Raw genomic sequence first — 14,696 nt, 5'->3', positions numbered from 1 at the left:
CCTCCACTTGGGTCGCCGGGGGGCATGGCCGGCCTGCAAACCACCACAGGACCCTCGACCAGGCCGCCCCACGCCCCAAGGGAACCCCTACCCTGATCTGGGAACCCTTCAGGGCAAACCAGCTGGCCCCCACCCGTGCACCAGGCCTTTATCCTATCTAATAGAAGAGTAATATGCAAATTGGCCATCACTCCAACACATGAGATGGCTGCCCCATGTGGACACAAGATGGCTGCCACAAGATGGCCAGCAAGAGAGGGCAGTTGTGGGCAATGAGGCCAGCAGGGGAGGGCAGTTGAGAGGTACCAAGCCTGCAAGGGAGGGCAGTTGGGGGCGATCAAGCCTGCAGGGGAGGACAGTTAGGGGTGACCAGTCCAGCAGAGGAGGGAAGTTGGGGTGACTGGGCCTGCAGAGAAGGGCAGTTGGGGGGGACCAAGGCCTGCAGGGGAGAGCAGTTGAGGGGGACCAGGCCTGCAGGGGAGGGCAGTTAGGGGCAAACAGGCTAGCAGAGGAGCAGTTAGGCATCAATCGGGCTGGCAGGGGAGTGGTTAGGGGGTGATCAGGCTGGCAGGCAGAAGTGGTTAGGGGCAATCAGGAAGGCAGGCAGGCGAGCAGTTGGGAGCCAGCAGTCCTGGATTGTGAGAGGGATGTCCGACTGCCCCCCCCCCCCGTGCACGAATTTCATTCACCGGGCCTCTAGTTTATATATAATATGTCTTTAATAAATATTAAGTCTTCTTCCCCTTCTATTATACAAGGTAACTAAAATGAGGAAGGATTTTAGAATCAGAATTGGGTTCATATTACAGCTCTGCCACTTATTAGTCAGGTAACTTTTTAATGACCTAAATGAAAATCATCAGCTTTAGTGTTACAAACATACAGGCAGTTTCATTTCCATTAATGGTCCCCATGAAAGGGACTATTAGTTACATCATATGTTGCCTAACAATGTATGATAATCTCTGAATTATAATTTTTATTATTTTTAATATATTTTTATTGACTTCAGAGAAGAGAGAGAGAAATACCAATGATGAGAGAGAATCATTGATTGGCTGCCTCCCACAAGCCCTCCACTGAGGATCAAGCCTAAAATCCAGGAATGTGCCCTGACTGGGAATCAAACTGTGACCTCCTGGTTCATAGGTCAAAGCTCAACCACTGAACCACACCAGCCGGGCTCAATTTTTATTTTATAGGTCAAATGATTTAAAAAATAATAACAACAACTCTGGTCATCCTAATTTTTCAAATTTAAGCATTAAATATCATTTTTTCTGAAGAGACCTGGTTTAAAAAAATGTACAGAGACAAGAACAAGTGACCAATTTGTGCTAAATCTGGGAATATTTTGAATGGATATTTAGAGATACACTATTATAATGTTGAAAATATATTTTTTTAAATTTCATGATTTTTAAATAAAAGTATTAACTATATTAAGGGAAAAAAAATACAAATAGCAGTAAAACAGAATTCTCTAGCTAACCTTAAACACATAGATGAAGGAACAGAGTATTTTTATATAAATACAATAAAGAAAAAGCATGCAAGTTCTGAGATTTACTTTGAAAAAATGGAACCCATCTTTATCAGAGAATAACCATATTATACTAGTTTTTTTCTCCATGTTTATAGTTATAATATTATAGGAAACATGAGTTACCTTTTACTTTAGTTATGTGATAAACCACATTATATAGCGTTAAATATTAATAATTCCACAACACTGAGTTATGTGTTAGTCAAACATATTTCATTCAATGACTCCTACATACACTTAACCCTTTTCTTCCCTAATAACAAATACATTGCTTTTAACAATCAAATGAATACTAGTAAGTTTTCAATGTAACCCAGAAAGTTACTCCCTCACTTAGGATGCTAGGTAAAAATTTTCTTATATCATTTAAACAGCAAGCAAATTAAATAGTTCATAAACATATTGAATTGTTGGTCATATATAGATTCATTTCACTTTCTCAGAAAAAAATCTTGCCTGGATTTTAAAAATGAATTTTGAGCACTCACCGATTGCATGTTTACTCCAACCTGTTGAAAAACCATCCTAATTAGGCGCTTAATCCAGCCAAGCATTTAGATGGCAAAGTGTCTCCAGATTTGCATTTCAAGTACTTCAGGCGTACATAGCAGCGCATGATCCATAAAAAACACTAGAATTTTAAAATACAAATATTAAAATGAAAGTATTAAGAATCTTTACCATCTGCAACATGTCTCACAAAATAAGTCTAGTCTAAAACATTTTAAACTGTGTCTAAATTTACTTACAAGAAAACAAATACTGCTTATAATCAAATTTGAGTAAACTAATGGTACAATTTTTTAAAGTATTTTTTTTCCAGTCAGGGTTCTTAGAAGCAACAAAAACCTACTTATGGCTAATTTAAGTAGGAAATATATTTATGAAAATATATCTAGTAAATAACAATCTTACCAGAACCTGACTTACAGGCTACAAAGCCAGGAAAGACATCCAAAACTGCAACAGAATTGGTCCTGGGAAGACACCACTCCTACTGCCACCCCTGACAGAACAGAATCTACCAGGTCCCACTTTTGTCTCACTGGCTCTTGAATCCAAAAATATGAAGATAGTGTAAGAAGCCTCTGGGACTACCTCAAGCGTACCAACATCAAAATTATGGGGGTGCCAGAAGAAGAAAGAGAGCAAGACACTGAAAACCTATTTGAAGAAATAATGACAGAAAACTTCCCCCACCTGGTTAAAGAAATAGACTTACAAGTCCAGGAAGCGCACAGAACCCCAAACAAAAGGAATCCAAAGAGGACTACACCAAAACACATCATAATTAAAATGCCAAGAGCAAAAGACAAAGAGAGAATCTTAAAAGCAGCAAGAGAAAAACAGTTAGTTACCTACAAGGGAGCACCCATACGATTGTCAGCTGATTTCTCAACAGAAACTATGCAGGCCAGACGGGAGTGGCAAGAAATATTCAAAGTGATGAATAGCAAGAACCTACAAGCAAGATTACTCTACCCAGCAAAGCTATCATTCAGAATTGAAGATCAGATAAAGAGCTTCACAGATAAGAAAAAGCTAAAGGAGTTCATCACCGCCAAACCAGTATTATATGAAATGCTGAAAGGTATTCTTTAAGAAGAAGAAGAGTAAGAAAAAGGTAAAGATAAAAATTATGAACAAATACACATCTATCAACAAGTGAATCTAAAAATCAAGTGAATAAAAAATCTGATGAACAGAATAAACTGGTGAATATGATAGAATCAGGGGCATAGAAAGGAAGTGGACTGACAATTCTTGGGGGGAAAGGGGTATGGGGGGTGCGGGAAGAGACTGGACAAAAATCGTACACCTATGGATGAGGACAGTGGGGGGGGGGCGGGTAAGGGCAGAGGGTGGGGTGGAACCGGGTGGAGGGGAGCTATGGGGGGGGGGGGGAAAGAGGAACAATTGTAATAATCTGAACAATAAAGATTTATTAAAAAAATAAATAAAAAGGACCATCTGGAACATCAAATGCACCAACATTAGTGTCATGGGGGAGTCATAGAAGCAGAGGAGGGATAGTAGGGAGAAAAAAACACTATTTCAAGGAAAAAAAAAAGGAAAACTTGCCTAATCTGGCAAAAAAAATTTGACCCAAGTCTAGGAAACAGTCCCACACAAGATGAACCCAAACAGATCCACACCAACATCATAATTAAAATGTCAAAAGTTAAAGAGAGAATATGAAAAGTAGCACGAGAAATGCAACTAGCTACAAACAAGGGAGACCCCCATAAGAAAATCAGATTTATCAACAGAAACTTTGCAGACCAGAAGTGAATGGCAAGATATATTCAAAGTGATGAAAGGAAAGTACCTACACCCAATAATACTCTACTCAGCAAGATTATCATTCAGAATTTTTAAGTTTACTTTTATTGACTTCAGAGAGAAAGGGAAAGGGAGAGAGAGATAGAAACATCAATGATGAGAGAGAATCATTGACCAGCTACCTCCTGCATGCCCCCTCTGGGGATTAAGCCCGCAACCCGGGCATGTGCCCTGACCTGAAATTGAACCGTGACCTCCTGGTTCATAGGTCAACACTCAACCACTGAGCCACATCAGCCAAGAGGGATCATTTCCCAGACAAGCAAAGGTTAAAGGAGTTTATTACTACTAAACCAGCATGTTAAAGGGACTCCTTTAAGGGAAAAAGGTCAAAACTTTTAAAAAAAGAAAATATCGGAAAGAAAAAAATCTCACTGATAAAGGCAAACACTTAGTAAAAGTAGATCAACCAATCATAGAGCTAGTAAGAAGGTTAAAAGGCAATAGTAGTATAATCATGTGTAAATACAATAATAAATTAAGGGATACAGACACCCACACACAAAATAAGTAAAATATGATGACAAAAACAAATGAGAGGGTAGTAAATAGATGTAGTGCTTTAAGAATGCATTCAAACTTAAGCAACCATCAATTTAAAATAGACTGCCAAAACATAGCTTGGTATATCTGAACTTCACAGTAACAACAAAACAGAAGCCTATACCAGATATGCAAAAAATAAAGAGAAAGGAATCCAAACAAAGCATTATAGAAAGTCATCAACGTGCAAGAGAGCAAAAGAAACAGAAGAGTAACAAAACAACCAGAAAACAGTTAATAAAATGGCAATAACTACATAACTATTCATTACTACTTTAAATGTAAAGGAGTTCATCACCACCAAACCAGTATTACATAAAATGTTAAAGGGTCTTCTTTAAGAATAAGAAAAAAACTATCAAAATTATGAGTAATAGCCTGGCTGGTGTGGCTCAGTGGTTGAGCATCAACCCATGAACTGGAAGGCCATGGTTCAAACCCCAGCAGGGGGCACGCAGGAGGCAGCCAATCGATGATTCTCTTTCATTACTGATGTTTCTCTCTCTCCCTCTCCCTTTCTCTCTAAAATCAATAAAACAAACAAAAAGACATTTATAAAAAAACTAGAGGCCCGGTGCACGAAATTCGTGCACAGGGAGGGGGGTCCCCTCAGCTCAGCCTGCACCCTCTCCAATCTGGGACCCCTCAGGGGATGTCCGACTGCCGGTTTAGGCCCGATCCCGGGGATTGGGCCTAAACCGGCAGTCGGACATTCCTCTCACAATTCGGGACCGCTGGCTCCTAAGTGCTCACCTGCCTGCCTGCCTGATTGCCCCTAACTGCCCGCCCTCCGCCAGCATGATCACCCCTAACCACCTCTGCCTGATGGCCTGATTACCCCCAACTGCCCTCCCCTTGGCGGCCTGGTCGCCCCTAATTGCCCCCCCACCACCAGCCTAGTCACCCCCAACTGCCTTCCCCCGCTGGCCTGGCCACCCTCAAATGCTCCCCCCCCCCCGCCATTCTGGTCGCTCCTCATTGCCCCCCCTGCCAGCCTGGTCGCCCCCAACTGCCCCCCTGCCAGCGGGAGTTCAACTGACTGGGAGTTAGACATGTGCTGACCACTGTGGGGCAACCGGCGGGGTGATCAGCGGGCGGTGCCCAGCCAAGATGGGTGCAAGCGGGGGCCCCGATCGCCTCACAGATTGGCCCATATCACCAGCCAGGCCTAGGGACCCTACCCATGTAGGAATTTCATGCACCAGGCCTCTAGTAAAATGACAAAAGGAGTAACCCAACAAAAGGATATAATCCTTGTAAACATTTATGCACCCAACATAGAAGCACCTAAATATATTAAGCAAATGTTTACTGACATAAAGGGAGAGATCAATAGTAATACGGTCATTGTAAGGGATTTTAACAGCCATCAACATCAATGGACAGATCTTCCAGAGAGAAAATCAACAAGGAAAATGTGGTCTTAAATGACACACTCGATCAGATGGCTTTAACTTATTATTTTCAGACCATTTTACTTCAAAGCAACAGAACATACATTCTTTTCAAGTTCACATGAAACATTTTTTAGCTTAGACCACATGGTTAGGACACAAAACAAGTCTCAATAAATTTAAGAAGACTGAAATCATATCAAGCATCTTCAACCAAAATGGCATGAAACTAGAAATCAACTACAAGAAAAAAGCTGAAAAAGACACAAACACATAATGATCTAGTGTGTCATTAAGGCCACATGGAAGCTAAATAACACATCACTACACAATGAATGGGTTAACAATAAGATCAAGGAAGAAATCAAAAGATACCTTGAGCCCTGCCAGTAGCTCAGTGGTTAGAGCATCAGCCCACTCACCAAAGGGTCACGGGATCGATTCCTGGTCAAGGGCATGTACCTTGGTTGCAGGTTTCAATCCCCAGCCTAGTGAGAGCACATTCAGAAGGCAATCAATTTATGTGTCTTTTCCAAGTCTGTCTATCTGTGTATCTCTCTCTTCTCCCCCCTCAACACTGTCCCTCCCACTCTCTCTAAAAATTAATGGAAAAATACCCTTGGGTGGGGATTAACAAAAAATAACAATAAAAATTTAAAAAGATTTTTAAGATAACTTGACACAAATGAAAATTAAAACACAACCCAAAATCTGGGACTCAGTGAAGGCAATCCTGAGAAGGAAATTCATAGCATTACAGGCCTACCTCAAGAAACAAAATAAAATCTCAAATAAACAATCTAACCATACACTTTAAAAGGACTAGAAAAATAACAACAAAGCCCAAAGTGAGCAGAAGGAAATAATAAAGATCAGAACAGAAATAACCAAGCAGAATACACACACACACACACACACACAGATCAATGCAACCAAGAGCTGAGTCTTTAAAAAGATAAACAAGATTAACTCATACAGGACAAGAGAGAGGCGTCAAATAAAATCAGAAATGAAAGAGAAGTAACAACTGGCACCACAGAAATACAAAGCAGTACTAGTATAAGAAAACTAGAGGCCCGATGCACAAAATTCATGCAAGGGGCTTGGCCCTCACAGCCGCGGCAGCTTGCCTCGGCCTGCCTCGGCCCTCACAGCCGCAGCGGCTGCCTGGGCCCTCACAGTTCTGGCTTCATCCAGAAGGTCATCTGGAAGGACATCCAGAAGGTCATTTGGCTGTCCAGTCTAATTAGCATATTACACTTTTATTATTATAGACTAGTAGCCCGTTTGCACGAAGATTCGTGCAATAGACCTTCATTCACCTGGCTGCCTGCACCAGTTTTCTGCCGGCACCGGGGACCCAGGCCTTGGCTGTGGCCACCGCCTTCTACCTTCTTTCAGGGTCCTGGCTTGGCCCGGGGCGGTGGCCTTGGGCTCGGCTGCACCCAGCGTCCCTGCCACCCGATTGCAGGAGCGAGCCAACCCCCCAGGTCGGCTCGCTCCTGCGATCGGAGCAGGCACCCGGCTGGCGCCCAAGGCCCGGAAAGCCCCGGGCGGCTTTCCGGACCTTGGGCTCCGCCGCACCCCAGCCGGGTCCCTGCGATCGGAGCAGGCACCCGGCTGGCGCCCAAGGCCCGGAAAGCCCCGGGCAGCTTTTCCGGGCCTTGGGCTCCGCCGCACCCCAGCCGTGTCCCTGCAACGGTTTCCTGGTGGGCGTGGCTTGGTTGGTGGGCGTGGCTTGGGCGTAGCGAAGGTGCGGTCAATTTGCATATTTGTCTATTATAAGGTAAGATAAAGGCAGGAGGTTAAGTTGCAATACTACTTACATCTAAAGCAACAAGTTTTTGAGGTAATTATAATTACTTAAATCAGTGTAGTTCCACAATAACTCTGTTAGCAGTAATAACAATTGTCCTTAAATTTAAAATGCCAAAAAATTTGCCCTGGCTGGTGTGGCTCAATTGGTCGAGTGTCATCCCATACACCAAAGGGTCACAGGTTCCATTCCCAGTCAGGGTATGTAGGTTCAATCCCCAGTCACGATGTGTATGGGAGGCAACAGATCAATGTTTCTCTCCCTCTCTCTCTTTCTCTCTCTAAAATCAATAAAATAAGAGTGCCAAAACCTTTAAACTCTACACTACATTGGAGCTTATTTTTAGGAGGTATTTGAGAACTATTCAAGGAAATTGTCATCTAATTATCTTCACAATGAGAGAGGAATATGACCATTATATAGGAGAGTCCAAGAAGATTAATAGGACATTCTTAATTATTCAGTTGGCTAAATTATTAGAATAAAGTTTCCTCTTCTCAGAATAGTAAGAGATTAGGTACACTTCTATCAGTGCATCCCAAATGACAGTATACAGTCTGGTGTCAAACAAAAAAAAAAGAAAAATAAGGACCATGAAGTAAAAAACAAAAACTTATTCAATTTAAAGTTACTGTTTAATTTGAGAATATGTCCTTCCTACTTTTTTGATATAAAAATGCCTTTCCTTTTAGAATATGGGGATATATTAGTGTTACTTGATTTTTTTAAAAATGTCCTCACTGATAATCTGCCACTGTAAAGATCACACACAACTAAACACAATTTGAAAGAGCTGCCCAGCAGAAGACACAACAATGGCAGAGGTAAAGGTCCCGTACAAAAAACAAACAAAAAAATTGTCCTTTACTTGTCCTTGTCCATACCAAAGAAACACACAAAAACTTGTCCTGTTCTTTAATGGCAATCAAAGGGGAACCTCCCCTGTTTTTCAGCAAAAACCCAGAACTGCAGATGGATTTCCACACTGGAACTGAAGATAACTCAGACAGTGCCTTCCATCTCCCAGTATACTTTGGCAGCTATGTGGTGGTGAATAGCTATCAGGTTGGGAACTAGAAATCAGAGGTGAAATACTCTGAGATGCCCTTTGTGGATGGCCAACCATTTTTTAAAAAATATATTTTTATTGATTTCAGAGAAGAAGGGAGAAGAAGAGAGAGAAACATCAATTATGAGAGAGAATAATTGATAGGCTGCCTCCTGCATGCACCATACTGGGGATCGAGTCCACAATCCGGGAATGTGCCTGGACCGGGAATGGAACTGTAACTTCCTGCCTGGCTCATAGGTCAACGCTCAACCACTGAGCCACACTGACTGGGCTGGACGACCATTTGATCTGCATTTCTTAGTGCTACAAAATAAGTACCAGGTAATGGTCAAAGGCTGCCACTGTTACACTTTTCCCCATCAGCTCCAGCCAGGATCTGTGAAGATGACCCAGGTGTGGAAGGATGTCTCCCTGAACTCAGTGTGTGTCTGCTAGAGAAGGATGTGACCAGACTCCCCACTGTCAAAGAGATCCCCCATCTAAGTGACCATGTGATTCCCAAAGCTAACTATAATAGCATGGGTTCTCCTCACCCTTCCCTTACACTTGGTCATTAAAACTCCTGAAAACATAAAAAAAAAAAAAAGTCCTTACTTGGCATAATGAAAAGTTATCAAACCTATGTAAATAACTTAAGCTACTTTCGGAGATTAAACTTGAAGTTCAAATCTAGTGACCACTGCTACACTTACAAAATCAGTCTAGTTGAGACTTTAAGTCAGAAAACTTTACCATATTATGAAACAATATGAACCTATGGGTAAAATTTACTGGCAAAAATTAAGTACACTGGTGTAGTCTCCTGCCACCTAGCATAGAATCTGACATATAATGTGTCCTTTTTTTTTTTTCAGTACACAAATGAATGTCATGACCTATGCTACATCCCTCAACAAAAATCTGTTTAGATAAGTCTAACAACACAAGCTAATTAAAATTTGATGAAAGATATTTCAAGTTAATGTGTTTTAGATATGAAACTAAACTGAAGAACATTTTCTGTAACATTTTTAGAGGTCAGCTTTCTCTTCGTGACATAAAAGAAGTTAGAGGTAGCTATATTTCCACTTGAATTAAAGGTCTGCCATTTTCATGTAAGGATCTCTGAAATATAATCTTACAGTAAATGACATCAGTATATTCGTCTTAAAGTGTTTTTATTTAAGCATTCCCATGCCAATAAATTTAGTACTCTGGCATCAATTTTAAAATAATCTTTTGAAAAGACTATTCAAATACCTTAAGTGAACCTGAACATCAATAGAAAGAAGTACACACAACTTGGAAGTCAATAATATTTTTCACTGACTAAAAGTGCTGCCCTTCATAGAGACCAAAAAAACTAAAAACAAAATAATACAAAAGATCAATAAAACCAAGAGCTGGTTCTTTGAAAGGATAAACAAGATTGATGAACCTCTAACCAGGCTCATCAAGAAGCAGAGAGAGAGGACCCAAATAAACAAAACCAGAAATGAAAGAGGTGAAGTAACAACTGACCCCACAGAAATACAAAGGATTATAAAAAAAAAAAAAATACTATGAACAACTCTATTCCAACAAACTGGACAACCTAGACAACATGGACATATTCCTAGAAAAATATAATCTTCCAAAAACCCAATCAGGAAGAATCAAAAAATCTGAATAGGCCGATAACTATGGAAGAAATTGAAGTAGTAATAAAAAAACTTCCAGTAAACAAAAGCCCTGGGCAAGACAACTTCACGGGAGTTTTACCAAACATTCCAAGAAAAACTAAAACCTACCCTCCTCAGACAATTCCAAAAAAATTGAAGAGGATGGAACACTTCCAAGCTCTTTCTCTGAAGCCAGCATTACCCTAATACCAAAACCAGATAAAGACAACACAATGAAAGAGAATTACAGGCCAATATCCCTCATGAACATAGATGCTAAAATTCTGAACAAAATATTAGCAAATCGGATCCATGAATATATTAAAAAGATCATACACCACGGCCAAGTGGGATTTATTTCGGTGATGAAAGGGTGGTATAATATCTGCAAATCAATAAATGTGATACATCACATAAACAAATTGAGAGACAAAAATCACATAATCATATCAATTGATGCAGAAAAAGCATTTGACAAAATCCAACACCCTTTCTTGATAAAAACTCTCGGCAAAGTGGGAATAGAGGGAGCATACCTCAACATAATAAAAGCCTTATATGATAAACCTACAGCCAACATCATACTCAATGGGCAAAAACTAAAACCATTTCCCCGAAGAACAGGAACAAGACAGGGATGCCCATTTTCACCACTCCTGTTCAACACAGTACTAGAAGTGCTTGCCATAGTGATCAGACAAGAAGAAGAAATAAAAGGCATCCAATTTGGAAAAGAAGTAAAACTGTCATTATTCACAAATGATATGATATTGTATAAAGAAAACCCTAAAGACTCCATCAAAAAACTACTAGACTTAATAATTTGCCAATGTAGCAGGATACAAAATTAACATTAAGAAATCTATGGCTTTTTTATACACCATTGATGAACTCAGAGAAAGAGAAACTAAAATAAAACATCCCATTTACCATTGCAACAAAACAATTAAGATGCCTAGGAATAAACTTAACTAAGGAAGTAAAAGACCTGTACTCAGAAAACTACAGGACGTTGAAAAAAAAGATAGAAGACATAAACAAATGGAAGAATATACCGTGTTCAAGGATTGGTAGAATAAACATCATTAAAATGTCCTTACTACCCATAGCAATCTATAGATTCAATGCAACCCCCATTAAAATACCAATGGCATATTTCACAGGGCTAGAACAAACTCTCCAAAAATTCGTATGGAATAAAAAGACCCCAAATAGCCACAGCAACCCTGAAAAAGAAGAACAAAGTTGGAGGGATCACATTACCAGATAACAAGCTATATTTACCAAGCCACGGTTCTCAAAACTGCCTGGTACTGGCACAAGAACAGACATATAGACCAATGGAACAGAACAGAGAACCCAGAAATCAACTCAAGCCATTATGCTCAATTAATATTTTTTTAAAATATATTTTATTGATTTTTTACAGAGAGGAAGGGAGAAGAACAGAGAGTTAGAAACATCGATGAGAGAGAAACATGATCAGCTGCCTCTTGCACACTCCCTACTGGGTATGTGCCCGCAACCAAGGTACATGCCCCTGACAGGAATCGAACCTGGGACCTTTCAGTCCGCAGGCCGACGCTCTATCCACTGAGCCCACGGTTAGGGCCGTGGTCGGCAAACTGTGGCTCGCGAGCCACATGTGGCTCTTTGGCCCCTTGAGTGTGGCTCTTTCACAAAATACCATGGCCTGGGCGAGTCTATTTTGAAGAAGTGGCGTTAGAAGTTTAAAAAATTTGGCTCTCAAAAGAAATTTCTATCATTGTACTGTTGATATTTGGCTCTGTTGACTAATGAGTTTGCCGACCACTGGGTTAGGGCAATATTTGACAAAGGAGGCAAGAGCATACAATGGAGTCAAGACAGTCTCTTCAATAAATGGTGTTGGGAAAATTGGACAGATACATGCAAAAAATGAAATTAGACCACCAATTTACACCATACACAAAAATAAACTCAAAATAGATAAAGGGCCCTAAATGGTTTGGCTCAGTGGATAGAGCGTTGGCCTGTGGACTGAAGGATTCCGGGTTCAATCCCAGTCAAGAGTACATGCCCAGGTTGTGGGGGCTGGATCCCCGATGGAGGGCATGCAGGAAACAACCAATCCATGATTCTCTCATCATGGATGTTTCTCTCTCTCTCTCTCTCTCTCTCCCTCTCTCTCTCTCTTCTCTCTCTCTCTCTCTCTCCCTCTCCCTTCCTCTCTAAAATCAATAAAAATATATATTTTTTAAATGGATAAAGGACTTAAACATAAAACAGGAAACCATAAAAATCCTAGAAGAAACCACAGGCAGCAAAATATAGACATCTCTCGAAGCAATACCTTTACAGATACATCTCCTAAGACCGTGGTCGGCAAACTGCGGCTCGCGAGCCACATGCGGCTCTTTGGCTTCTTGAGTGTGGCTCTTCCACAAAATACCAAGGCCTGGGCGAGTCTATTTTGAAGAAGTGGCATTAGAAGAAGTTTAAAAAATTTGGCTCTCAAAAGAAATTTCAATCGTTGTACTGGTGATATTTGGCTCCGTTGACTAATGAGTTTGCCGACCACTGTCCTAGGACAGTGGAGACAGGAGAAAATAAACAAATGGGACTACACCAAAATTAAAAGCTTCTGCACAGCAAAAGAAACCATCAACAAAACAACAAGAGAGCCCACTGCATGGGAGAACATATTTTCCAATGTTATATCCGATAAGGGTCTAATCTCCAAAATTTATAGGGAACTCATACAACTTAACAAAAGCAAGATAAATAATCCAATCAAAAAATGGGAAAAGGGTCTAAATAGACACTTTTCAAAAGTGGACATACAGAAGGCCAAGAGACATATGAAAACATGCTCAAAGTCACTAATCATCCGAGAGATGCAAATCAAAACAACAATGCGGTACCATCTCACACCTGTCAGAATGGCCATCATCAACAAATCAACAAGTGCTGGTCCAGATGCGGAGAAAAAGGAACCCTCGTGCACTGCTGTGGGAATGCAGACTGGAGCAGGCACTGTAGAAAACAGTATCGATTTTCCTCAAAAAATTAAAAATGGAACTCCCATTTGACCCAGTAATCCTACTTCAAGGAATATATCCCAAGAAATCAGAAACACCAATCAAAAAGGGTAGATGCACCCCTATATTCATAGCAGCACAATTTATAATAGCTAGGATTTGGAAACAGCCTAAGTGCCCCTCAGCAGATGAGGAGATTAAAAAACTGTGGTACATCCATAAAACTGTGGTACACGTACATAATGGAATACTATGCTGCTATAAAAAAGAAGGAACTCTTACCATTCGAAATAGCATGGATGGACCTGGAAAGCATTATGCTAAGCAAAATAAGCCAGTCGGAGAAAGATAAATATCACATGATCTCACTCATTTGTGGAATACAATGAACAATATAAACTGATGAACAAAAATAGATCCAGAGACATAGAAACATCGAACAGACCGTCAAACCTCAGAGGGAAGGCAGGGGGAAGGGGTGGGAGTTAACAGATCAAACAAAAGATTTGTATGCATGCATATAAACATAACCAATGGACACAGACAGTAGGAGGGTGAGGGCATGTGCTAGGGGGTGGGAGTGGCTGGGAAGATGTCAATGGGAGAAAAAGGAGACATATGTAATACTTTAAACAATAAAGAATTAAAAAATAAAAGTGCTGTCCTTGACCCCAGCAAAGTAATGAAAATTCACCTCAAAGGTGATTTTGATGAATTACTGTTCCCTGAATATTCAATCTGTAAAATTGCCTTACTGGCAAGACTCACTAAATTATAACTTTGTAAATTAAGATAGGGAACTCATACAACTCAACAAAAGCAAGATAAGTAATCCAATAAAAAATGGGCAAAGGATCTCGTTTTTTGTAATACGTTTTATTGATTTTAGAGAGAAATGAGAGGGGGTAGAGGGGGTAGAAAGAGGGAGAGAACTGGGGAAAGAGAAAGAGAAACATCAATCGGGATGCACACTAGGGATGGAGCCATACTTGGGCATGTGCCCTGACTGGTAATCAAACTGGTGACTTCTCAGTGCATGGGACAACACTCAACCAACTGAGTCACACTAGCCAGGGCGAGATGTTTAGTTTTTAAAAACTGGTAAGGGTATTTACCATTACTGAAGCATTAGTTGTAAAAGATAAAATCTAGAGGCAAACTAAATGTCCATTAATAAGAAAATAATTAAATTCAATATACCTACCCATTCAAGTTTATGGCCATTAAAACAAAAAGAGCTATAAATAATAAAATGCTAAATGAAAATGTTGAGAGCTAACATATACATGTGATTCTATTTTTCAATAAAATAAAAAAAACAC

The 14,696-nt window shown here is 40.4% G+C and overlaps 1 protein-coding gene across 2 annotated transcripts in view; it reads right to left on the bottom strand.

The window, feature by feature from the left end:
• Window positions 1-14,696, bottom strand: part of MTFR1 (mitochondrial fission regulator 1) — a 56,980-nt gene that overhangs the window by 33,507 nt on the left and 8,777 nt on the right. Inside the window, exons 2-3 of one of the 2 annotated variants that reach the window (XM_054708313.1) lie at window positions 6,202-6,314; window positions 2,035-2,177 (exon numbers count right to left, since the gene is read on the bottom strand). In XM_054708313.1, coding sequence (XP_054564288.1) covers window positions 2,035-2,100 — 66 coding nt within the window. In that variant the 5' untranslated portion in view covers window positions 2,101-2,177; window positions 6,202-6,314. The remainder of the gene's footprint in view (window positions 1-2,034; window positions 2,178-6,201; window positions 6,315-14,696) is intronic. The other variant, XM_054708312.1, reaches the window with a different exon arrangement.

Source organism: Eptesicus fuscus, chromosome 19 (genome assembly GCF_027574615.1).
Source record: "Eptesicus fuscus isolate TK198812 chromosome 19, DD_ASM_mEF_20220401, whole genome shotgun sequence".
Lineage (NCBI taxonomy): Eukaryota > Metazoa > Chordata > Mammalia > Chiroptera > Vespertilionidae > Eptesicus > Eptesicus fuscus.
Note: the sequence above shows the minus strand (reverse complement) of the source record. Positions and strands in the feature narration are given on the sequence as shown.